General features: G+C 48.3%; 1 protein-coding gene across 2 annotated transcripts in view; it reads left to right on the top strand.

Annotated features, from left to right (window-relative positions):
* Nucleotides 1–2,510: 2,510 nt before the first annotated feature.
* Nucleotides 2,511–24,845, top strand: part of NSD2 (nuclear receptor binding SET domain protein 2) — a 47,522-nt gene continuing 25,187 nt past the window's right edge. Inside the window, exons 1-5 of one of the 2 annotated variants that reach the window (XM_087938101.1) lie at nucleotides 2,511–2,667; nucleotides 14,188–14,803; nucleotides 20,366–20,543; nucleotides 21,408–21,574; nucleotides 22,389–22,850. In XM_087938101.1, coding sequence (XP_087794227.1) covers nucleotides 14,216–14,803; nucleotides 20,366–20,543; nucleotides 21,408–21,574; nucleotides 22,389–22,850 — 1,395 coding nt within the window. In that variant the 5' untranslated portion in view covers nucleotides 2,511–2,667; nucleotides 14,188–14,215. The remainder of the gene's footprint in view (nucleotides 2,668–14,187; nucleotides 14,804–20,365; nucleotides 20,544–21,407; nucleotides 21,575–22,388; nucleotides 22,851–24,845) is intronic. The other variant, XM_026720448.2, reaches the window with a different exon arrangement.

Genomic DNA, 24,845 nt, shown 5'->3' on the forward strand with positions numbered 1-24,845 from the left:
CAGTAATAATAGTAATCCTCTTAGTTGCTCTTCTTTGCACTGTTTCCAAAGTCCCAACATCTTTTTTGTAATGTGGGGACCAGAACGGGATGCAGGATTCCTGGGGTGGCCCTCGCTCTCTCCGTCTCTTAAGGCAGCCCAGGATCTGCATCGGGACACGAAGGCAGCCTTAGGCTCAACGGGCCCAGCCCAAAGACCCACCGCAGGCGGTCCTCGGCCTGCAACCCTTTGTTCAGTGACTATTTAAAGTTAGCACAGCATTGAGAAAAGGGGTTTGGGGTCAGTTTTCACACTTAATGGCCGTGGCAGCGTCCCCGTAGTGACACGACCAAAATTCACGTGTCGGGGCAGCTGGCTCGTGTTGATGACAGTCGCAGCATCCGGGCTCACGTGATCCCCTTTTTCAACAGGAAAGCCAGTCAATCTCCCCCCTAAGGCAGAAAATTTTCTTTTTTCTTTCTTCTTTTTTCTTCTGTTGTTATCTACCCAGAGATAACTCAAAAGCTTTGCAATTAATTTAGATGGCCTAGAAAAACTGTAGCCATTTAAAAGAATCTAGGCAGGCCACTGAGACTGTAGGAGGGGAATCCTGATTTTCGTGGTGAGTTTGTACTTTGCACCCTGGGAGAAAGGAAAAAGCGAAGGCATTCCTGGTTCCAAGTCATTACAGGAAAAGAGGCCCCTCTATGCATCTATGAAGCCTCTGGTTCTTAAGCCTCGTAAGAAGCCATGATTTGTTATCTGCTGAGTGAGCTGCAACTGGCTTCAGAAATAATAAATTGTAGCAAACCAACGATTGGTTTTACATAGCACTCAAGACAAACATGCTGATCAAAGCACATACTGACCCAAAAGTGAATTATTTATTTACTTTATTTGCCATGGAAACAAAACTTTGGAGGCTTCAGATAAAATTACAGTTAAGGATTGGATTATGAAAGTCGGAAGCGGAAATAAAGACTCTGATATGGAGACACACAGAAAAAGGGAAGTCCAGGATGAAGGACTAGCCCTCCTTTGGCACAGATGCCTCTCTTCCCCTCCATGGTATTTTACGTATGCATTCAGCCAATTTCTCCGAGGGAGATAATTATTTATCATTTATAATTGTTATTGGCTGCTCATCTTATCCTAGGGCCAGTCTGGGGTGCTTACAGTTACAAAATATCCATCCACATATACCGTAATTAAAACAAACAAACGAACCAAAACCATTAAAGCCCAAGGACACCTGGGGAGGGCAGCTGTGCCCTTACCCCAAAAGAATGGCAGGTTTACATTTGGAAGCTTGACAACCGACTCACATTTATGAGGGTTGCATGTCCAGGGTCACGTTTTTTGCAACTTTCTGGTAAGGGAAATCCACGGGGAAGCCAGATTCGCTTCCCAAACGGGTTTAAAAGCTGCAGCGATTCAATTTAACGATGTGGCACGAGAAGTCGTAAAATGGAACAATGCTCACTGGACGAATTTCTCACCCAGCAACAAAAATTTTGGACTCCATTGTGGTCGTAAGCCGAGGCCTACCTGTGCGAAAACTCTGCCCACGGCACCTGGCTTCCAGGCCTGCCCCTCACCTCCCTGCCTGGATCCCCCAGCCAGGATCTCCGCTCAATTGCCTTCTTCCTCTTCTGGGGTTTTATCTGCCCCTCCTGCAGCTTCCCTTTCCATGTCCGTCTGTCTCTTTCTTTCTTTCTGGCCTTTGAAATCGGGTCCCAAGGAGCATCCGTTTTCCTGGGTCTTCCTTCTTCAGGACAACCAGCCCACCCGTGACTGGGGTGGGGTCTTTGCGACCACAACCTTCCAGGAGGAGAACCGGGTGCCCGGAATCCCCCACCCTGGGGGGCCCTCCCTGCAAAGGGCGGCTGCTGGGACTTGGGTCCGGACCCCCCACAATCGCCTGCAGGGCCTCTGGGGCAGCTGTGGCGGAGCTGAGCAGGGCTGCTTCTGGGGGCCGAGCAGGCCCGGCCAGAGGCTGGGAGGAAGGAGGGGGGTCCCATGCCCGGCGGGGGGGCCCTCCAGGCCGGGCCCTTCCCTCTTCCCTGCCCCCAGGCCAGAAGGCTCTGCAGCAGGAGCGGGGGCGCAGCAGGGGCTTCTCCGGGGCCTTTGTGGTGCAAGAGGCGGCCCTTTGTGCCGGGAGGGGAGGAAGGGGGCTGCCCATGCGGGGCTCCCGCGGGGCCAGAAGCGCTGACCGGGCCGGGGCTGGCGCTGCAGGCGGGACCCCCAGGCAGGCAGCGCTCTTTCCCTGCAGGAGGAGGAGGAGGCGCGGCCCCTTCCAGGCGGAGAAACGGGAGCAGGAGAAGCGGCCCTGCACGCGGGGTGAGCCGGGGGCGGGAGGGAGCCGGGGGGCACCCGGGGGCCATCGGTCCGGGCTCGGCGGCGGCGGCGGGTTTGAATGGGGCGCGGCGGGTCCGGCGGCGCGAAGGCGGCCCGGCAGCCAATCAACGCGGGGCATTTTTCGCGCTGGTTTCGGCGGGCGAAGAGCAGCGGGAGGAGGAGGAGGAGGAGGAGGCGGGTCCGCGGGGCGGTTGGGCGGCCGGCCGGGGCGGCGGCGGCGGAGAGGCAGCCGGAGCAGCGGCACCCCAGCCCGGCCCAGCGCCAGGCGGCCCCCAGGCGCCCCCTCCCGCCCGCCCGCCCTCCCGCCCAGGCGGCTCCCCCGGCAGCCAGGTCAGTGCAGGCGCCCCTCCCTCCCTCCCTTCCCTTCCCGGCGGCGGGGCGCGGGCGGGCGGGCGCTGGGCGGGAAGGCGGGGAGGCTCCGGGGGCGGCGGGAAGCCATGATGGCTCCGTTCTCCGGGCGATGCGGGGCGAGCGAGGGGACCCAGCCACGTGCAGCGGCTCTTTCTTGGGCGGCCCGGGCGGGCGGGGGGGGCGCAGAGGCGATGCGCGGCAGGCCCGGCGCCCTCCGCCTCTCCCGGGGAAGCGGCTCCCCGCCGGCCGCCCTTCCTCCATCCCTCGTCCCCTCTGCGGGCGGGCGGGCGGGCGGAGGGTCCCCGGGGCGGCGCGGCTGCTGCGTCCCGGCCGCCCCCTGCCTGCCTGCCTTCCCGCGTGGCTCCTTCCCTCCTTCTTCCCCGCGGGAGGAGGCGGAGGAGGGTCCCTGCCCGCCCGCCTGCCTCCTCCTTCCCCGGGGCGAGACCGAAGCGCGTGTCGTGGGGGATTCCGGCCGAGCGACCGTCCGGAGAGCCGCGAGGGCTGCGCGCCTTTGTATGGATGGGGCGCAGCGCCGGGGCCGCTCCCGGGTGGCCGCGCGTGGAGCCTGGCCGGCCGGTCCGCCTGAAGCCCCGCGGGCAGGCTCGGGGGGGCGCCGGACCCGCCTCCTCCCTGGCCCCCTTGAGGGAAAAGGAGGGGGAGCAGCCTCAGAAGGGGGCACCGTGGTTGACCCCCCTCCCCAGGAAGGCCCTTTCCCCAGGCCCTTCTACGGGCTCGGCCGTCCTGGACCCGTCTCCCTGATCCCGAGGTGGGGCAGCTGGCATCCTTCCGAGGGCCCCTGTGCGGCTGGGATGCGGGACAAGATGGAGTTCCCGGAGGCGGAGGAGGAGACGCAGCTGCTTTCAAGGGGGCCTTCGGAGCCCGCAGCATCCCGTCTTGCTGGGAGCTGGGGGGGGGGCGCTGCTTTGTGCACGAGGGAGTGATGGGGCTGGCAGGCCGAAAAAGAGCCTCTCTGGGGGAACCCAAACACTCTCCGCCTTTGGACTGCCCCCCCCTTCCAATAAACCTTTCCTTGGAGTAGCTATGACAGCAGGCCCCGGATCCTCCGGGCCCCCTTTTGCAACCCTTTGGATCCCCAGGAGATGCTCAGAACCCCAGTCCGGTTTTGCCCGGTGCTGGACAGACACAAACCTAACCCCTCCCCCCCCTTTCCCTTTGTGAATTCTGCTTTAATGCTTTAACAGGTGTGGAAAAAAACCCCCACCCCAAAGCCCATGCGGTGGTTCCAGCCTTTGTTTATTGAGGGATGTGTCTCCAACCTGTGGCCGGTGGCTTTAAGGGCCCCTAAAAGTTCCAGAAACCTCTCGAGGGCATCTTTTTGTTCTCTCAGGAGTTTCTCTCCTCCAGTTGGTCATGTAAGAGAACTCCTGACAAAGAGCCGGCAGCTTTATCCCCAGGACTTGATATTTATTGGGCCGATTTTGGCCATCAACTTACCATTAACATTTTAAATGAGTGAATTTTTTTTGTTCTACGTATCAAAATTGGATTTCTCACGCCACTTTTGATAAACATTAAATCTGTGTTCATTTTTTTTTAAAAAAAAAAACCAATTTGGAATTAATCTGTGCCAGTCAGTAAGACAGGACGACTTATTTATGTTTATTTATTAAATTCATCTGCTGCCCTTCTCCCCAGTAAGGAGGGTTTTTGTGGAGGGTTGGTTGGTTTGTTTGGCAAATCAAGATGCTGTTGCTTCAAGAGTTAACTTTGGCTCCTGGATCCCTCAAGTAGCAGCATTTTTTTAGGTTTTTGGAAATTCCTGAAAAAATATACGTTGCTTTAATTAGTGGTTTGGTCTCACACACAAGACACAAGGTCCAATTCACATCTTATGAATCATTTAAGCACATGCAGTCCTTTTCTCCATGAGCTCATCCAAATTATGAATTAAAAAATGGTGCAGGACAGCGTAAGGCCCTACATAGAATTGTGTGGTGCCGTGTTTGATGGTACTTCAGTTTTACAGGGATGGCCGATTGTGTGGATTGTGAATTGACGATATATAGTCCCATAAATTATCCTGTCATCTCGCCCACAATCTGCTAAGGAATCAAGAAATAAGATACGGTTGGCCTCAAAAGATTTGTTTCTGACTAACCCTTCCTGATTACTAACACTGACTGCGTGATTTTCAAGCTTTAATTTCTTTTATGAACTGCAGATCATCAAGTTTCTTTAGCCGCCTTGGCGACTTCAAGGTGGGTGGACTTCAACTCCCAGAATTTCCCAGCATAGCACAGCTGGCTGGGGAATTCTGGGAGTTGAAGTCCACCCATCTTAAAGTCGCCACGGTTTACCGTTTATCTGGTCCTAGAGATTTAGAAAGTAAATGGGTATTTCCTGACTGTTTTCCTAAGCAAGATTGCGTCTTTTCTCTTGATTCTTCCTCCATTCATGCAACCAACATTCCTGCTGCTGCTCCCGTTCCCCCATCTTAGGTGTCCCTAAAGCATCAGTCTGTCTGACTTGTTGCATATGTCCCTCTGCTCCCTGAAAGAGAAAGTTTCCAGTGAGATAAATTGGGAATTTCCTGAGAGGAATTTGTCTGGCAGAACCAACCGGTGTCCCGAGGATGTCAAGATAATTCATATCTTCCACTGGGGCTTCTTGCAAAAACAGATACTTGCTGGTTGGAAACCGTGGGCAATACACCCCAGCAGCTCTATAGGTAGTCCTCGACTCAATGGCCATTCGTTTAGTGACCGTTCGGAGTTACAGTGGCACTAAATATGTGACTTGTGGCGGTTTTTCACCCTTAACAATTGTTGCAGTCATCCCTGTGGTTGAGATTCAGGCGCTCGGCAATGCCTCATATTTATGACAGTTGCAGCGTCCCCTTTTGCGACCGCCTGACAAACACAGTCAACGGGGAAACCAGGTTCACTTAACAACCATGTCACTAACTTAACTGCAATGACTCACTTAACTGTGAGAAGACAGCTCATAAAACGGGAAACTCAACTACCTCGCTTAGCAACAGAAATTTTGGGTTTTGTTGTGGCCATAAGTCAAGGACTACCTATGTTCCTTTGTATGTATTCCATCCGCTTATTTCAATCCCGTGGAGTTAATCTGGTTTTATTCCCTTGCAGAAAGTAATGAATTATTAAAAATACAGGTAGATCCCGTGACCCTAATGGAGCCTGCCAATTAGGGTTGTGTGTCATAATGGTCGTAAAATGGATTGTCAACATGACTAAACCTGATTTTAAAACCTTTTTTTTTTTTTTTTTTGCGCTGGCTGTTAAAGGAACATCACATTAAGTAAACTCATTTTCTGCTGTGCCAAAAATTAGAAGTGTTGGCTTTCTCTAAAAATGTGGTCATGTCACTTAAAATGGCGGTAAATGCAGCCATGTTGCTGAGCGGCTGAAATGCGGTCACGTGACTTCAGGAGGGGCAACACTCAGACTTTGATCTGGGTGGTAAGTTATCCTTTTTTGCAGGTAATTCATAAATTTGGACAGTTTGCTAAGATGAGGACTGCAACTTCTCCCCTTTTTTTTCTGTCAGTTCTTTTTGGGTAGGTTTTTTTAAAAAAATTTCTCCTTCCGTTGCTTGCATCTCATCATGGGATTCATCCCATCAGATTGTATTTATTAAACGACGCTTGCTTTCTGGTGCTAGAAATGCCAAGTCTGCCTTGCTTGTTCCGACATTTTTATTTATTCCCCAGAGTTTGCACAGAAAAAGGAAATCGATGTTCTCGCGCCCCTTCCTCAATAGGCTCAATAGGGTTTTTGTCCCTGAATTAAAAAAGCATCGGTAGAGGCTGAGTTTAAAAACCTTTCTGATCTGGGGAGGGAGTAGCATTATTTTATTTCATTTCATTTTTGCTAGTCCTTTTGCCCCTTCATCTGGAGACCTTGGATCAAGCGACAAGGTCTTCCAATTTTTTACAGTCTGTGTAGTCCTAAATGTCCCAATAAAGGATATTTGTAGCTGAAGGGTTGAAGTGCACAGTCCTCGCTTCTCTCTGAGCTTGGTGGTTTCCTTGCAGACATTTCATGACCCAACTAGGTAACATCATCCGTGTTAGAAGGGAGAAGGAGGAAGAGAAGAAGGACTGTGGGGTCCTTGCTTCTCTCTGAGCTTGGCGGTTTCCTTGCAGACGTTTCATGATCCAACTAGGTAACATCATCACTGTTAGAAGGGAGAAGGAGGAAGAGAAGGACTGTGGGGTCCTTGCTTCTCTCTGAGCTTGGCGGTTTCCTTGCAGACGTTTCATGATCCAACTAGGTAACATCATCAGTGCTAAAAGGGAGTCCTTTCTGTAGAGCTGATGATGTTATCTAACTTGGGTAATGAGATGTTTGCAAGAAAACAGCCAAGGAAATTCACTTAACTGCAATTTAACAAGTGGGGCGATTCACTTAACAAAGGTGGCAAGAAAAGTCTTAAAACAGGGCAAAACTCATTTAACAAATTTCTCACTTAGCAACATAAATTTAGGCCTCAGTTGTGGTGGTAAGTTAAGCTGCTTAATTGTCTTCCATGGACAGGTTGGCTGATGGAGACTATCGTGCTCCAGGCGTTTCCCCTCTAGGACTCCAAAACCCATGGTGCTTCACATTTTTATCTTTTTTTTAAAAAACCCACCATTTTATGCCTATGGGAATTAGCCAGGGCGGGGCGGGGGGGGATTATTGGCAGGGGCTCAGTAAGTACTGGAAATCGTTTTGTCACATCCTTAATATTTGCTCCTGGCAAACAGCGTGTTTCACATACCAATGAATGTGGTTGGCACAGATTTGTTTCGGTTGCTCAGAGTTGTGAGTCACCCACTACCACAAACCTTCAGTTGACTTGATGCAATGGCAACTTTTCTGCTGTCAGGAATCCGTCATCCTGTCTCCTGTTCATAATCATATTTGATATTTATCTCTTTTCTTTATGGATAGGCCAAACCTGATTGCCTGTGTTGCACAGTATTGGTTACTTAGCCTTTGCAACGGTGTGCATGTTTCTGCCTTGTTGCACACATGCTCTTCATTTGAGGCAATGCATTGTAAAAGGAAGATCTAAGGTCTTTTTTCCATATATTCCCTCTTATTCAAATGTTGGATAGCCATTTGTCTGAAGTGGTGTAGGGTTTCCTGCCTAAGCAGGGGGTTGGACTAGAAGACCTCCAAGGTCCCTTCCAACTCTTATTATTCTATATTTTCTATTTTCAAATAATCAGACTCCTGTTTTTTTTTTTTTTTTGCCACAATAGACCTGAGTTCTTAACCGTGATAACTTTCAGACTTGCGGACTTCGACTCCCAGAATTCCCCATGCATCTAAACTTCTTAAAATAACACAGACAACTAAAATGGTTAAAAGGCAAAATAAGATTAAGAAAGGTGCACTTCCATTTGCAATTCCATTTTTCTGTCCTTTTGTGTCCGCTTCAGTCTGGGGGATAAAGCGTGTGATGAATGGTCAAGCCCCAGAGGGCGGGATGGGAAGTAACGGACGGAGGCTCCCTTCAAGAGGGATCCGACCTGGAGCTAAGGAGAAGCTTGCAGACCGTGAGAACCATCACTGGAGGGTTTCAGAAGGAGGCGGTTTGATTGGGATGGTTGAAGGTCTTCTGCCTTGAGGAGGGGTTGGACTAGAAGACCTCTACGGTCCCTTCCAGCCCTATGATACATATGCTTTGTTACTCCAAGGTATGACATTTCTGAGAAAGGGAAGAAAAAATAGGCAGTAATTTTTACCTTCCTTTTCTTTTTTAAGATAGAAAGCTACTTTTGTTTAATAGAATTCATTACGTCCAGTCCCTTAACTTAGTACCACAGAGGGAAGACCACAGCTGTCGAGAATGAGCTCGAATTCCCACGGCCAGGTGAATGCTGAGATATCCATAGTATGGAGCGTATCTGCACTGCTACAAGAGTTCAAGAGGACATAATCAAACAGTCATATAATAAACTACCGAGGCACAGTACAGATCCAGAAAATACAGTAGATGCCCAGTATGCTGGGTGGCGTCAGTGTGCCCAGGCAACACAACGTTGTCGCCTTTGTGGACTGGGCCCGGATCACTCCGTTTTTAATACTATTAAACGGAGGGGTCTTCTGGGTCAAGCTGAGTGAACATTTGAGACCCGGTGAGGGGCTAGAGAACCGAGGAACTGCAGCGGTCGCCACGAAGAGCTGGAGGAGCCCAATTCGAGTCCTGTCTGCAAAGCCCAATAAGACAGAAAATTCTAGAGTGGATCCTAAAGACACGGAGTAAATTCAGGAATTGCCAGGCGATGACCTTGCCAAGAACAGACCTTTTCAGGCCAACCTTACCTCATTTCTCGATCCGGTTGTTTCCTTAGTAGATTATGGAAATGCTGTAGATGCCTTGACAAAGCAACCCGTTAGAGGACACACTGATTAACAGGCTAGTTAAGTGGGGGCAGAATGGTGAGATTTGGGGGTGGGGGGGGGGAATACCAAAGCTCTTATCAAGGATGCCTTGTAAAATTGGAGAAAAAGTATTGAGTGGAAGGCCCAACAGTTACGTCTTGGGCATCTTTGGTGATAAATAAATGTACAGGCACATCTTGAATCCCGCATTCTTCGGTATTTTTTGTTAACAACTGGTATAAAAGAGCAGAAGGAAGAAATCTGGACAGCATAGCCAGTAATGTAGAAGACAAATACAATTTTTACAAAATCTTAGTGGGCTGATAATCTTGGAATGAAGTTGAAGAGAGATGAATTGCAGTAAGGAAACAAGAAGCATCAAAGGTGTCACCGTACAAGGAGTTTTCACTTAGCGCCCGATTGGGATTAGAATTTTTGTCGCTAAACAAAGCGTCATTAGGTGAAACCTCATGTGGACCCCACTGCTCAGTGATGCCAGTTGTGGTGGTTAGGATCTCATTCTTCCGACCATCTATCTGGCCCCACCTTTGCTTTCTTCCACCACGCCCGGTCTGTTTTGGCCATGTTAGGGTTCACGAGTAGAAATAATGGGGAATAAGTGTATTTTCCACTGATCAGTGTTTCCCTGGAGTATTTCATCTGTCCCTAAGCATCGCCTTGAAGGATTTAGCAGAACAAATAAGCTCTGAGGAGGACGAGAAATTAAGTCATAGGGAGAGACATTGAAGGGGTTGGGCCTGTTCACTTGGGATATTACAACACTCTTCCTATACGAGAAAAGATATTGCAAGAAGTTGGTCAGAACTCTTATTGTAGAGCCTCAGAGCTTGCTTTGAAGTTATGGGGAAGCAGATTTCAGTGGAATATTACGGAACGCTTGGCTTCAGTTATGGGACCACTTTGCAAGAGAGACGTTGGGCTTCATTTTCTTTGGATGTGTGCAGACCCTGGATAGCCATTTGGGTGGGACCCTTGAATTTGGGTTCTGTACTAAGCAGTGAGTTGGGTTCAGTGGCTGTTCTCACACTGATTGCATGGAAATGTGAGTTAGAATGGGATAGAAATAGAATAGAATTCTTTGTGATTGGACTCGGAATTTGACTTTGGTGCAAATATATCGTTTTAGCTAGATGACCTGTGGCTCTTCGGCTTACCGTTTCAGAAATAACTTCCAGTTTCCTCAACGGTTACAAACATTAGCAGGGCTTCTAATGTCCAGCTTTGGGGTAGATCCATGGAGTTGTCTAGCTTGAAAGAAGCTCATGTTGATCCTGTAAAGCCCAGTCAAACATCAGCGCAGGAAATGTTTTTAATGATATTTTGTATGATGATCATGAGCTGTTTTATTATCGTGCTTATGTTATAACGTTTAACAAACCAGCCAGATTTCAACTTCACAGGAGTTAATGGGTCCCAGATATTGGACCCATTCTGAAAGTCAACCTATTTGCGGCCCCTCGGGTCAAAGCATTTTACCCCGTGATGCCCAAATCTGCCTATAGAAGCTCTGGGGAAGTGTTAGTAGCCTATGGATAAGTTATCATCAACAACAGTATGAGTTGTAATTGGATCCAGGTAACCTAGAACCTCTAATTTAAAAAACAGCAAACCCCCCATAATTGCACGTTGCATTGTTCTTTGAAACGGTTTAGATTAGCGTTTCATGGCTTAATTCTCCAGTCAACATGGCCGTAGCTTAGAAGTCTGGGGTATATCCACCTATTCAGTAGCTGCAACAATTAGAGAACACAGCTTTATATTTTACATTTCAGCTCCCTGTCCTTAAAAGGCAACCCTGGAGCACTAATTCCTGGATTTCAAATGAAAAAAATCACACTGCAGATGAACTTCAATTGTTTGGGTCTAGCTTGCAATCAAAGGAGACGCTGCTCTTTATATATTAGAAGAGATCTGAAGAGGTTGTCCATCTGCGAGCCGAATGAATGGGTTAATTGTTAGCGATGTGGCATTCTTTGAAACAGACTCAACCTTCTGTCCAGCTACCAGGGTCGACAGGAGCCTTTTCACAAATTAAAAAAACAAAATTAAGTTCAGCTTCCACAGTTTTCAGTCCTGAACTTACAACAATGTACCATTACAACTAAATCGAAAAAGGAGCGAAAAACTTCATTTGTGAAGTTGGGCTTACCCCATTATTACAGCAAATCTCTCTGCCCATTTTTATTAGGCTAATTTGGAAACGACTAAATTTTATAAACTCTAAAGATAAAGTCTATGCTTTGGTTTCTTGGTTCCCATCTTCTCTGTTAAGTTTGTAGGGGCTTTTGCTGCAACAGCCTAAGTTTTAGGTAGACGTTTCTGTTTACCTTGCAGACCCGGTCTGTGTACACACAATTTATTTCTTGAAAAGTAGGATTGTGAAAACGATTGCAGGGTGAGATTCTTGGGGTCCTTCTGAGGTCTTCATGAATGCCTGGCAGTCCGATCAACAATTGCTTGCTCTTGGGGGGGGTCTGCCATTTTGTAGGGTTTTTTCCCCCCTCGCTGTGCATTTTTGTATGTTTCTAGGACTTAGGATGTTTTCTGTGAGTTCCTTGTTTCAGTCGTAAAGATAATTACACCAGAGGTTTTCGACCATCAGATTTGGATAGCGTATTCCAAATTTGCTATCCATATATATTCCATACATACTCCAAATATTTGGAATATTTAGTATTCCAAAAGAGCTGTGGAGTCCCCATAAAGAGTTTCTGGGCCTACCAGTTGCCCTCTTCTGATTTATGACAAGGATTGATCTGGTTACCTGATGAGGACCGGGGATCATTGGGGGTGCAGAGTGAACTGCTGAATGGAATTTCAGAACTTTGATCCTGAAAGCAGGGATCATGGCTCATTGCATCCCCATGTGAACATCGGTATTATTTTTAAAAAAAAACATTGGAGGCTTGGAACTTTATAAAAATAAAACTTTTCCATGGGAAGGAATCAAGTGCAAAGCTGTATTTTTAAACGGGAAGGGTGAACTTGGATTTATTGCGTAGCTGAAAGATAAATGTTTAAATCGTTTCCTAATGTCTATTTTGTTAGATCAGCCTTAATTACTATAAATATACCACAGAATGGGAGCCTGTGTGTCAAGACAGGTCAGGGTGTCTTTGTCAAGATTTTCAGGCAGTTGCCTTTCTTCTTTTCCAGCATGTAGCTGTTGCAGCTCAGCAAAACAATATAATTCCATGTTATGTCCTGTTAGTAAATCTAGGTACGAAATGATGCATGTACATAAACGTCACACACCGAGAGAATATCACAGTTGCATGCTAGGATTATTATTATTTTTATTTGACTTTGTACACATATTTCCAATTCAAGGGTTCTTCTTCTGCCGTGATCGTGTTTCCGATGTTGGTAATTCATCTGGGGAGACCGTTTGCGGGGGATTTGCACGTTCAGAAATGTGTGCTTATTTGTGTTATTTAAGCTTGTGGGCATGTCTGAACATTGCTGGGATATTTGCAAGCTTTCCTTCTGTTTGGGCGACCTGCCATGCATGCTTAGCTGATGGTGTTGTATGAATTTAAACACATTCGTACCCAAATCTCTCAAGGTTGGTGTCTCTCCCTTTGCTGTCCGTAGGCAGCCCTGGTTATCTGGCGCCCTGCTTTCTGCTCCAACCCACGGCGTCCCTCGGGCTCCATCCGGCAAGCCCCAGAGGGGGGAGGGAGGAAGAGCCCCTGGCCAGCGCTCCTTCGCACGGCCACCCCCCGATTACCCTCTCTTGTTATAGATATTCTCGGGCGTTCTGCTTTTGATGCCGGGAGGTCACCTTGTAGAGATAAACAGACACAGGGAAGGATTCAGCGGGAGCCTTTTCACAAATTAAAAAAAGAATTTAAGTTCGGCCTCCATGCTTTTCAGTCCCGAGCTGGCATTTATTGCATTTATCAATTACGGATAGTAGCAATAGCACTTAGACTTATATACCGCTTTGCAGTGCTTCACAGCCCTCCCGTAGCGGTTTACAGAGCCAGTGTCTTGCCTCCAACAGTCTGGGCCCTCATTTGACCCAGTTCGGAAGGCTGAGTCAAACTTGGAGCCGGTCGGGATTGAACTCCTGGCAGTGGGCAGAGTTTGCCTGCAATGCTGGATTCTGCACCACCTCCACATTCGACCTAATGGAGACCTGCCCATTATGCTTGTGGATCAAGCTGTAAGTCCATCAGGTGACTCACCTGATGTGTCACCAGCCAGTCATAACTCGAGGCCTATCCGCACAACATTCCAAATGGAAGCCGTCGCTCAGTCGTTCTACATTTGCATCTTTTCCATTTGTCTTTGTCATTTTATCCCGAAGAACCTCTTGTAAATCACTTCCTTGGGATGAAGATTTCTCAGAGGTTTTTTTTTTCCTTGCGAAGCGGGTGGAAGACCCGGGAGCCGTCTCTTTTAACCAGGCGGCCTGGTCTCCACATCCTCGCAGTTGCTGAGTCCGATGCTAGTTTGCAACTGGCACTTTTGTAGCTTTTGCACGAGAGAAAACGAATGAGTCATTTCTATCCCACATCCTTTAATTTCCTGTCAAGATCTGCCTCTTGTTTATTTGTAGCTTTTTTGTGCCTTGGATGGATTGAGATGGAGCCTTGTTATTAGTAATCGTCCTTTAGCGCCTGTGTTTTTGTAGGCCTTAGATTCTTTCCTGTATTTCTTAATGGGCTTTGTTTTAACACCTCCCGCAAAGTTGTCCGGCCACAATAATGCCTGGTTGGCATGAGTCGGTATTCTTCCCCCTCTGTCCTTCTGCCCAGGCAGAATAGGAATAAAATAAAATTCCAAGAAAACAGCTCAAAATAATACCTTCCTCCTCTGCTTGTTCTTTTATTTGTACGGCTGCAGAAGAGCAAAACATTAGTACTCGCTTTCTTTCAACGTGCCTACTGGTCTCCTTCTGAGAATTAGCGAGGAGAATTCAATGTGGTTTTTAAAAGTAGGGAACATTTTATCTTAGGAGCTACAAGCACCGAATCTGTCTCAAATGTTGGGTTTGGTTTATATTGTTTTGGTAGCCTATTTTGGTAATATTGGGCTCCCCAAACACGCTCAGTAGCCGTCCTCCGGAACTAATAATACGGTTTTGTGCTTTATTCCTTTATTTATGCAGAAATATCAATAAACTGGAAACCTCTGTGATGGATTTCAAAAGTAACTCGCTGTTGCTTCCCAAGAAAGGTGCCAATCACATCAAAATGAAACCCGTCCCCGAGATCCTGGGCAGCCCCCCCGGAAAGCCCCCCGGCTGCGAAGTGAACCGGGAGTGTTCTGTTTACCTGGGCAAGAGCCACCTTTCTGCCACACTACAGGACGATGTCAAGGCAAAATACAACGGCCGCGATGCCCTGCCCTTCATCCCCGTGGAGAAGCTCCAGGACCTCACCTGCCGCGTCTTCAACGGGGAGTCAGGGACGCCGGACGCCAAGCTGCGCTTCGAGTCTCAGGACCTCCGGGAAGCCGCCACGCCCCCCAACACTACGCCGGCCAAGAACGGCTCGCCAGAAATTAAACTGAAAATCACTAAAACATACATGAACGGGAAGCCCCTCTTTGAGTCCTCCATTTGTGGCGACAGCGTGCTGGGGGTCACCCAGGCGGAGCCAAACCTGGGAAGCAAGGAGAAGAGAAGCAGGAAAAGGAGCATCAAATACGACTCCCTGCTGGAGCGAGGAGGTTTCGTGGAGGCAGCGTTGCTGTCCAGTTCGTCCGGTTCCTCTGACGAAAAGGTACCCTTGTTTTCCCCCTCTGACCATTGTTGGGGGGACCAGAATTTGTGGCTTGTTTGAAATCCAGGTCTTAAGACTCTGAATAGGTCCAGGGTTTCTGAGAATGTAAAGACATCCTGGAGTTCCGCTTGGGTGGCTTCGGAGTACTGGTGAGCTTAGGGGGCAGACGGGGCCTTAGAAAGCGTGAAAAGGACACCATGGAGCCGAACAAATGGGGCAGGGAAGGAAGAGCCGGAGTAGCCGGCCAGGGAGGACTCGGTTTCAGTCAACTCAATTTAAATCATGATTTAAATCACTGTAAAAAGGCTCGATTTAAATCAACTGGATTTAAATCATAATTTTTAAAAAGCAACCGTCATCTCTGCTGCGAAATTGCGTGAATGCATCAATGCAGGGCTTGTTACCTCAGCTTGCAGAGCTTGGATTCATTGAGTGGGTTGACCAAAAATGTAAATATTGCAGAATATGCACAGCCTCACGCTACATAATTAAGCTCCATTTCATGCTGAATAAACTAAATTATTAATGTATCTTAAATAGAAAGATAGATTTTTATTCCAAAAGCATTTTATTAAAATAAATTTGATAAAAATAAAAAAAAATCCAATTTAAATTTTTAAAAAACCATTTTTTATTTTTTTAAAAAAACAAAATCATCCATTTTTATCCACCCTGGGAGTAGCTCATCTGGGTGTCCTGGAGAGGCTGCCTTCTGTCCCAGTTTGAGCCACAAGTGATGCCAGGCCCTGCCACCCTTGCCTGGTGTGGTCAGAGATAATGAAAGCTGTGCTTGATTAAGTCTGGTTTACACAGACAAGGAATCAGTCAAGAGCTCTGATTGAATGCATGGCTTATACAGTATTAAAATACACGAGGATACATAATATTAAGCCTAGGAGGAATGCATGCAGAATTCTATATATATATAAAAGCGAACTCCCCTTCACGCATCATCACAGAATCTCCAGAACCGTAAAGCCTACAAACTTCAAATTTGGCACGTATGTTCCTCTTGGCTTCTAGGTGCCCACTGAGAATTTTTTGAAATAGCCACCAGAGCATTAGTATTTCCTAATATGATATGATATGATATGATATGATATGATATGATATGATATGATATGATAATATAATATAATATAATATAATATAATATAATATAATATAATATAATATAATATAATATAATATAATATAATATATAACACGCTCTGATGCTAAGGAGTTCTACTCCCCCTCCCCACCTGAAAAGAAATCTCTTCCAAAGTCAAAACACAAAAGCAGAGGAGAGGAGTTTCACTTTCACTTTCACAGCACCAAGCAGCTTTAGTACAGGACAGTTGAGCTAAGCCAGGCTCCTTGCTGTCTCCTTGCTCAACCAGAAAATACTCTTTCAGTTTCCAAACAGCCCTCAACTCTCTCACACACTGACAGGACGCTAGCCAGGTGAATACCGATGGATGCTGGGAGGCAGAGGCAGACTTTTCTTTCTTTTCCTCCCCAAAAACTAAGCCCGACCACCTAGTTTCGTAGCGAAGGACGGGTATCGAGCTAGTACGGTCATAAACCCGAGTCCGTGCAGTGCTTTTGTTTTATGAAGGGGTGGATTTGGCTCTCCCCTCCCCCCCCTCCCCCCCTTTACCGTCACTGGGTGTGTTAAAAGCTGAAATTGACGGAAGGGCTCGTCCCTGCAGAACGATGTTCCCCTGAATCAGTTGAGTGGAAGTCGCCTTCAGAAGTTATGGGTGCTCCGTCCCCGGAGATTTTGAAGAAGAGACTGGACAGCCGCTTGTCTCAAATTGTATAAGGTCTCCTGCTTCAGCAGGGGGTTGGACTAGATGGCCTCCAAGGACCCTTCCAGCTCTATTCCGACTGCAGCTACCTTTGTCTTCCCTATCTCTGTTCAGGACAGGAGCCAGTTAGAATTCCCAGCCTTTCCCTCCATGGAGTGGGGGGTGGGGGGGTGGGGCGTTTGATGTATTTTAGAGTAGCTCCAATGCAGGACGAAGCAGACGGTTCCTCAGCTGCCCTCTGAGGTTGAGACTGTCCTCTTGAGATTTCGATCCAGGTAGGGCTTCGTCCCAGAGGTGCTTTTTAGGAAATGCGACTGGGCTTTTGGGGGTCTCGACTGAGCCAAGAAAGTCCAGCTTCCTTTTGGAACAACCGTGGCTGAGAATCTCCGTAGACAAAAATAGGGCTTTGGTTCTGTGTGAAAGTGGGTTCTGAGCTCTCTGTGCCTTTCTCCAGAAATTCTCTGCCAGGGCCCGTCTCAAACGCAGGCTAAGCCCAACAGGACCAGTCCGGATCTCCTTTCTGGCCAAGGGGAGGAGGGTCCCTCTGTCATTTGAGACCTGTCATACTACGTGTCTGGAGAGATTTATGTTGGGATGGAAAGGGTTTTGGTTACTTAAGGAAGGACGTACCCAAAGCACTTGGATGGAGGAAGTGTCAGTCTCCCAGGTGGAATATTTTGGCTGTTTCCAGGACTATATTCCACATGGACCCTCCAGTAAAACTGGACTTTAAGAATATAATGATTTAAGCCAAGGGTCTCGAAACTGGGCAACTTTAAGACTTGTGGACTTCAACTCCCAGAATTCCTGAGCTAACATGACTGGAGGAGGAAATCTGGGAGTTGATGCTCACAAGGCTTAAAGTTGTCAAGTTTCAAAACCCCTGATTTAGGTCATTTCTGTGAGACCCTCTCCAGAAGGTGTGAGGCTGTTAAATTCCTAAAAATGTCAGCCCATTTACACACGGATGCATCTCATCCCATGCGTGTTCACCATCCTCTGAAGCGGTTCTGTTTGCCAGAGATGTGGGTTGGAGTGTCTTGAATTAAATCCATGATTCCTTCTTGCTACCCAATTTCAAGGAAGCAGATAAACAGATAATCAGAGTTAGAAGGGATCTTATAGGTCATCTGGTCCAACCCACTGCCCAAGTGGGAGATCCTACACGATTTCTGACAGATGGCAGTCCAATCTCCTCTTGAAGGTCTCAAGTGATGGCGCTCCCACAACTTCCGAGGGCAACTTCTGCTCCATGGGTTGATTGTTCTCCCTGTCAGAAAATTCCTCCTTATTTCCAGGTTAAATTTCTCCTTGTTCAGTTTCCATCCATTGTTCCTTGTCTGGCCTTCAGTTGGTTTAGAAAACAGCTTGACCCCCCTCTCCTTCTCTTTGTGGCAGCCCCTCAAATATTGGAAGACCACTCTCCTGTCTCCCCTGGTCCTTCTCTTCCCTAGACTAGCCAGGCCCGGTTCCTGCAGCCGTTCATTGTATGTTTTGGCCTCCAGTCCCCTAATTATCCTGGTTGCTCTTCTCTGCACTCTTTCTAGAGTCTCAACCTCTTGTTTATAGTGTGGTGACCAAAACTGGATGTAGTACTCTAGGTGTGGCCTTACTAAGGCTTTACAGAGTAGTATTAGTACCTCCCTTGATCTCGATTGTATCCCTCTGTTAATGCAACTTAGGATTGCATTGGCTTTTTTGGCGGCGGCTGCACAATAGCTTGGCCCCTTCCTCCTCCTCTCTGTGGCAGCCCCTCAAATATTGGAAGACTATTATCCTGTCTCCCCTGGTCCTTCTCTTCCCTAGACTGGCCATGGGCACCACTGAAGGCAGCCCAACTTCGATGACGAGTGACACGAGGGTCCTCCAAGGCGTGAAAGAGGCGCTCTAGGAAGTGAGGCCTTTGATTTGGGCTGGTTGGGATGGTTTCGCCTTTGGGGCGTTCGTGTATTCAGAGGCTGGGAATGGTCCTGAACACAACGCACAGGGAACAGGTCGCAGGTGAACCCCCTGCTGCTTGTGAGAGGAAAGTCAGGTTTAGTCAGCGGGTCTTGTAGTTTCCCACAATGAAACGTAGCAATGTGTACGTGGTTTCCAGGTAGCTTCTGCTGTGGTGCTGACAGTTCAGTTTCTTTGATGGAAACAACTCTTAAGCAGCTTGGCAGATTTTTTAAAAAAATGCACGCACACACCCCTCCATTTGGAGGAGAAGGTCCCTGCTTGTTCAGGGTCGTTACGGGCTTGTCCAGGCATTGCTTCCCAATCAGGCCCAGTTTCACAGGGCAGTGGAGCCCAGTCCTCAACCCCGTTATGGGTCCCTCCGAGCTTCCCCGCCCCCCCCACATTCCCCTGACTCTCTGGGGCCACTCTCCGGAGGTTGGCAGCTACTGGGCCCGTCTCCGGAGGGCTTCAGGTGCGTCCCTCCAGGCCCGGGCCTCCCGTTTCCTGAGGAGGAATTGGCTCATTTCAAGCCTTGGAAGTCCCTGGCATCTGAAGCAACTTGGCAGCACGTTCCGTATTGCTGACCCCAGGCCCATAGTTCCCCACAGAAGCCGAACAAAGAAGCTCTCTTCTTCAGATGCCCAGGTAGGCGTTGACTTACAGAACCACAATTGAACCCAAAACTTCCGTTGCTAAGCAAGATCGTTGTGAAGTGAGTTTTGCCTCATTTTTACGACCGTTCTTGCCGCAAGGATTAAGTGAATAACCGCAGTTGCTGAGTTAATAACATGGCCGATAAGTGAACCTGACTTGCCATAGGTTGTCATGTGACCGTGGGCATGGGCATGGGGGAAACAGCCATGGGTTGCTTTTTCCAGTGCCATGGCACCTTCAAGTGGCCACTAAGTGAATGGTCGGAAGCCGAGGTCTGCCTGTATGCTACCTTTTCATTCCTAAAGAGCAATCCTTTTCCCTCCTTGAAGAGCAGAGGATTTCGCAGAGCATCAGAAGCGAAATCTTGGCTGCCTTTCTAACCTGTTTCTCCTAACAGCCCAAAGTGCCTCCAAGAATGTTGTATTCCAGGGGTCTCCAAACTGGGCAAGTTTAAGACTTGTGGACTTCAACTCCCAGAATTCCTCCTCCTCCAGTCATGTTAGCTCAGGAATTCTGGGAGTTGAAGTCCACACGTCTTAAACTTGCCCAGTTTGGAGACCCTTGTTGTATACTTTCAGGTCGGAAATAGCACTATAGCAATAGCCCTTAGACTTAAATTCCACTTCACAGTGTTTCACAGCCCTCTCTAAGCGGTTCACAGAGTCCGCCTCTGGCCCCCCCAACAATCCAGGTCCTCATTTTACCCGGACGGAAGGCTGAGTCAGCCTTGAGCTGGTCAGAATCGAACTCTAAAGAGTGGGCAGAGTTAACCTGCAAGACGGCATTCTAACAGGAAGGAAGGAAGGAAGGAAGATATCAATAGCCCTTAGACGTAAATGCCGCTTCCCAGGGCTTTCCAGCCCCCTCTTAGCGCTTCAGAGAGTCAGCGTCTTGCCCCCCCAACAGTCGGGGTCCCCATTTGATCCACCTTGGAAGGAAGGACGGAAGGCTAAGTCCAACCTGGAGCTGGTCAGGATCGAACTGGTAGTGGGCAGAGTTTAGCCTGCCATGCTGCACTTGAACCATTGCACCATCAGGGCTCTTAATTGTGACTGGAACCCCTAACAACGCTGGTCTTAACAAGAAGCCGCGGAGTTTTGGGTTCACTCGGCTGTAGAAGTTTTCTCCTTGCTAGAATGTGGGTGTGTTTCCTTTCCCCTCCCCCTCCCCCAAGATCTCTGCTGAAGAAGAAGATGAGGAAGATTCTCCTCTGGTGCCGGGAAAGGAGGACAAGGTGCAGCTGCTGAAGTACAGCGTGGGAGACGTGGTCTGGTCCAAGGTGTCTGGCTATCCGTGGTGGCCCTGCATGATCTCCACCGACCCTCTGCTCCACAGCTTCACCAAGCTCAACGGTAGGTCCTTTGCGGGAGGAGGGCAGAGGGGGGGCATCTTGCTCCTAGGCCGCCCCTGGTTTCGGACGGTCGCCCACAGAGCGAAGTCCAAGAGCAACGCAGAATCCTTTACTTCAAGCATTTGCAGTGGCTTTAAGGAGGCGGGAAAGAGTCTGGATCCTCGAGTAACGGTCACAATTGGCACCAGAGTTTCAGCCGTCTGTTGTCGTGGTCATAAGTTGAGGCACCCATACAAACGGACCTCATCTTCCAACCATGTTTACAGCAGGCGCGAAACACCGTTGTTGAGCAAGTCCATTCTCTCAAATGGACGTGTTTTTGCTGGCTATGTTCCCATATATATAATATGAGTAATATGTTACTTATATTATATACAGTACATTCTCATATATATAAGTAATATTCAGTATATCTATTACACTAGTTTCCCTTACAGCTTTATAATTCCGTCTAATCCCTTTTAATTAATTTCATTTTCCAGCCATTTATAAAACAATTCCCGTACCGCGTAATATTCAGATCCTTCTTTTTCTTTAATTTCTAATGTCAGTCTATTCATTTCTGCGCATTCAGATGTTTTCAGCCAAGGGTTTTTACGCTCTGCCATGTCAGGGGGAGCCATTCTCTGTCTTCCTCCGTCGGCTTGTTCTTCCAGCGGTTGGAGGTGAGCTCTCCAAATGCGGCCTCCATCCTGGCTGTCACCAAGGACAGAGAAGCCCACCCAGGACTCGGAGGCCAGGCTGGTATTAAACCCAGCAGAAAACAGGGGGGAGAACGTTTCACTTCCTACAGGAGCCAGGTGCTGTTTCATCCTTGGCGTGAGGCTCCCTGGAGCTGAGGCTCTGATTTCTCTCTTATTTTCAGGGCAGAAGAAGAGTTTTCGCCAGTATCACGTGCAGTTTTTTGGGGATGCGCCGGAACGGGCCTGGGTGTTTGAAAAAAGCCTGGTCGCGTTCAAAGGAGGGGAGCAGTTTGAGGAGCTGTGCCAGGAAAGTGCCAAGCATTCCATGAGCAAAGCCGAGAAGATCAAGGTAACCTTCCTGGGTGCTGCCTGTGGGCTTCGCTCATCGCCTGCTGCTGCTTCCCAATAGCCTTTTTGTGGTGCCTTGATCTCGAAGGGACGAAGTCACCATCATCATCACGGTCATCATTATTTAATCTTTAGTGGGATTCACAGCCTTTGGGGCTGGTTGGTAGCTCAACAGCTCGAGTCCTAACCAAGGACCTAGGAGTTGCTCAGGTTACGTCGGAGGATATAAGCCGTTCCAAGTAGGGAGGCTTTTTGTAGAATCGGGGTATAAATTCAGGATTTCCAAATAGCGAGGCAGCCCTTTAGGTATGGCTCCAAGGGCTCCAATCACAGTTGGGGTAACACAAGATTCCTTTTTCCAAAGTCGCTCAACTTCAATTTGTAAGTCCCGATACTTTGTGATTTTTTTTCTTGCTGCGTGTCTACAATTTTGTGCGTCACCGGGTATTGCGATGTCAATGAACCAGCCCTTTTTCTTTTCAACCGTTGTTATGTCAGGCGTGTTGTGGGCCAAGTGCCTGTCAGTCTGAATTCTAGAAGTCCCACAAGATCTTGACTTTTTCATTCTCCAGAACCTTCTCAACCTGATGGTCCCAGGAGTTGTTAACTATACTCAAATCCAAACTTTGGGCACAGTATCCAGTGATTTTAGCAACTTGGTTACGGCGTTCTAGATATTATTAGTGTTAATATTAGTATTAATTATTGTTGTTGTTGTTATTGTTATTTTCCCAAGATTCACGGGGGGGGAGGGGGGCTCTTCCGTTCTTGGTCTCCATGGCCTTTTTTTTCCCCCCCTCACCTTTTCCCTGCAGCTGCTGAAGCCGGTGTCGGGGAAGCTGCGTCCCCAGTGGGAGATGGGGGTCAAGCAGGCCAAAGACGCCTTCTCCATGTCCGTGGAGGAGAGGAAGGCGAAGTACACCTTCATTTACGTCAGGGGCAGGCCGGTCCTCAACCCCCAGGTGGCGAAGGAGGCTGGACTCGTGGTGAAGTCCTTGGAAGAGATGGATAAAATTTATTCGGATGAAGATCTTTCTCAGACTCTGAAATCCAGCAAAGAACACGACGTCCCAGCCAAAAGAGGGAGAAGGACCAAGTCGCTCTGCCCGAGCGAATTGGAAGGCTTCGCCCCTCCCGACAGGAGCCTGGAGGAGAGAGGAGGCACAGGGGGGGCGGCGGCTTTCGGTAGGAAGAAGGCCATTCCCTACGCTGCCCGCAGTCGGAAAAGCGACGGAGTCCCCCAGTTCTTGGTCTTTTGTCAGAAGCACCGAGACGAGGTTGGTGCCCTCAGAGTCCGTGTGGGGAGGCTTCCCTCCTTTCTTGGGGGTCCAGAGGGGGGTCCCCTGGGGGCCACGAACCCCCTTTGCCTCCTTCTCAGGCACTTCACCCTCGCCCAGGGACCAAGAAGCTTTGCAATCGTCCCTAGGGCTTGTCCCGCCTTCGGAAGGTGGCAGATCGGAGAGTTTAGTTTAAATTGGGAGGTAAACAGCTGTAAACACGGACAGTCGGATGGTTTTGGGGGGTGGGCAGCCCTCAGGATTTTGGAACTGAGGAATGAAATAGAATTCAGGATGGAATTGTATTCAATCAGAATAGAACACAAAAGCCAAAGGCCCCTCGCGCATCATCCCAAAATATCCAGAACTGTAAAGCCTACATACTTGAAATTTGGCCCGTAGGTTTCTCTTGACTTCTAGGGGCTCACTAGAAAAGGATTTTGATAAATGACCCTCAGAGCATTTAGAGTATTTCCTAGAGTATTATTATTATTAACAGGCTCTGATACTACTGAGTTCTAGTCCCCCTCCCCGCCTGAATGAAATCTGTTCCAAATGCAAAACACAGAAGCAGAGGAGAGGAGATTCAGTTTCACAGCACCAAGCAGCTTCAGTACAGAACAGTTGAGCTAAGCCATACCCAGGCTCCTTGCTGTCTCCTTTGTGCTCCCACAGCAAATACTGTTTCAGTTTCCAAACAGCCATCAACTCTCTCACACACTGACAGGACACTAGCTAGATGAATACTGATAAATGCTGGTAGGCAGAGGCAGAATTCCTCCCCTGACCCTTATTTTCTTCCCAAAAACTAAGCCCAAGAAAATAAGAATAGAGTAGGAAAGAATGGAATGGAATGGAATAGAATAGAATAGAATAGAATAGAATAGAATAGAATAGAATAGAATAGAATAGAATAGAATAGAATAGAATAATATATGAATTAGGAATAGAATGGAATAGAATAGAATAGCTTTATTGTCACTTTAAATGTACGCTAATCGGCATAAATTAAAATGAAATTTTGTTGCATGCTGGGTCATAAGTACCCCTGGGGTGGGCTGTGGTAAGTTCAGACGGCCACTAAATGAGCAGTCATAAATCGGGGCCACCTGTGTTAGGTGTGTTTATCTGCCAGTTGCAGGGGTTTTCGCGTGACGTCGTATTGGCACACCTGAACCCCCCCCGCCCCCTTCCCATTGTTCCTGAGCTGTTGGTGCCTCTTCTGTTGGTGGGGGTGCGTGGGGCCTTTTAAGATCTGGGTCCTGTAGCAGAATCAGAAGGGTTTGTCTCACTTAGGTGCAGGGAGTCCTCGACTTAACAACAGTTAATTTAGTGCCTGTTCAATGCTACGATGTCACTGAAAAAAGTGACCTGTGACTGTTTTTCACACTTACGACCGATGCAGCATCCCCCTTGGTCATGTGATCAAAATTCAGGTGCCTGGCAACTGACTCATATTTACGATGGTTGCGTGTCCCACTTAACTGTGTTTCTAATTTAACAGCTGCGGTGATTCCCTTAACAACTGTGGCAAGGCAGGTCATAAAGTGGGGCAAAGCTCGCTTAACAAATATTTCACTTGGCTTGACATAAGTTTTGGGCTCAGTTGCGGTGGTACCTCAAGGATTAGCCTGCACTGTGCATTGGCAAGTTGAGTTTCTACCTGCATGGGATAAATGCACGTCTTAACTGACTGCACACCTGTGTAGGGTTTGCCCTCTTGCACAGCGGCAGGTAGGACGTCGCTCCAGAGGGTTGAGGTCATTGCCCCTCAGAGGATCCTGCGTTGCCCTCTCCCCTCTTTGGAAGAGCTTTAGAGCTCCCGCTGCCTCAAGAAAGTTCCAAACACCCTCAAAGATCCATCTCATCCTGGGCATCCCTTTTTTTGAACTATTACCACCTGGCAGACGGTACAGGACAATAATAAAAACAAGGACAAACAGGCTGAAAAAGAGCTTCTCTCCCAGGGCAGGACCTCTGTTGAATTCTACTGTC

The sequence above is a fragment of the Pseudonaja textilis genome, chromosome 8 (genome assembly GCF_049901715.1).
Source record: "Pseudonaja textilis isolate UNSWEBS1 chromosome 8, rPseTex1.2, whole genome shotgun sequence".
Taxonomy (NCBI): Eukaryota; Metazoa; Chordata; class Lepidosauria; order Squamata; family Elapidae; genus Pseudonaja; species Pseudonaja textilis.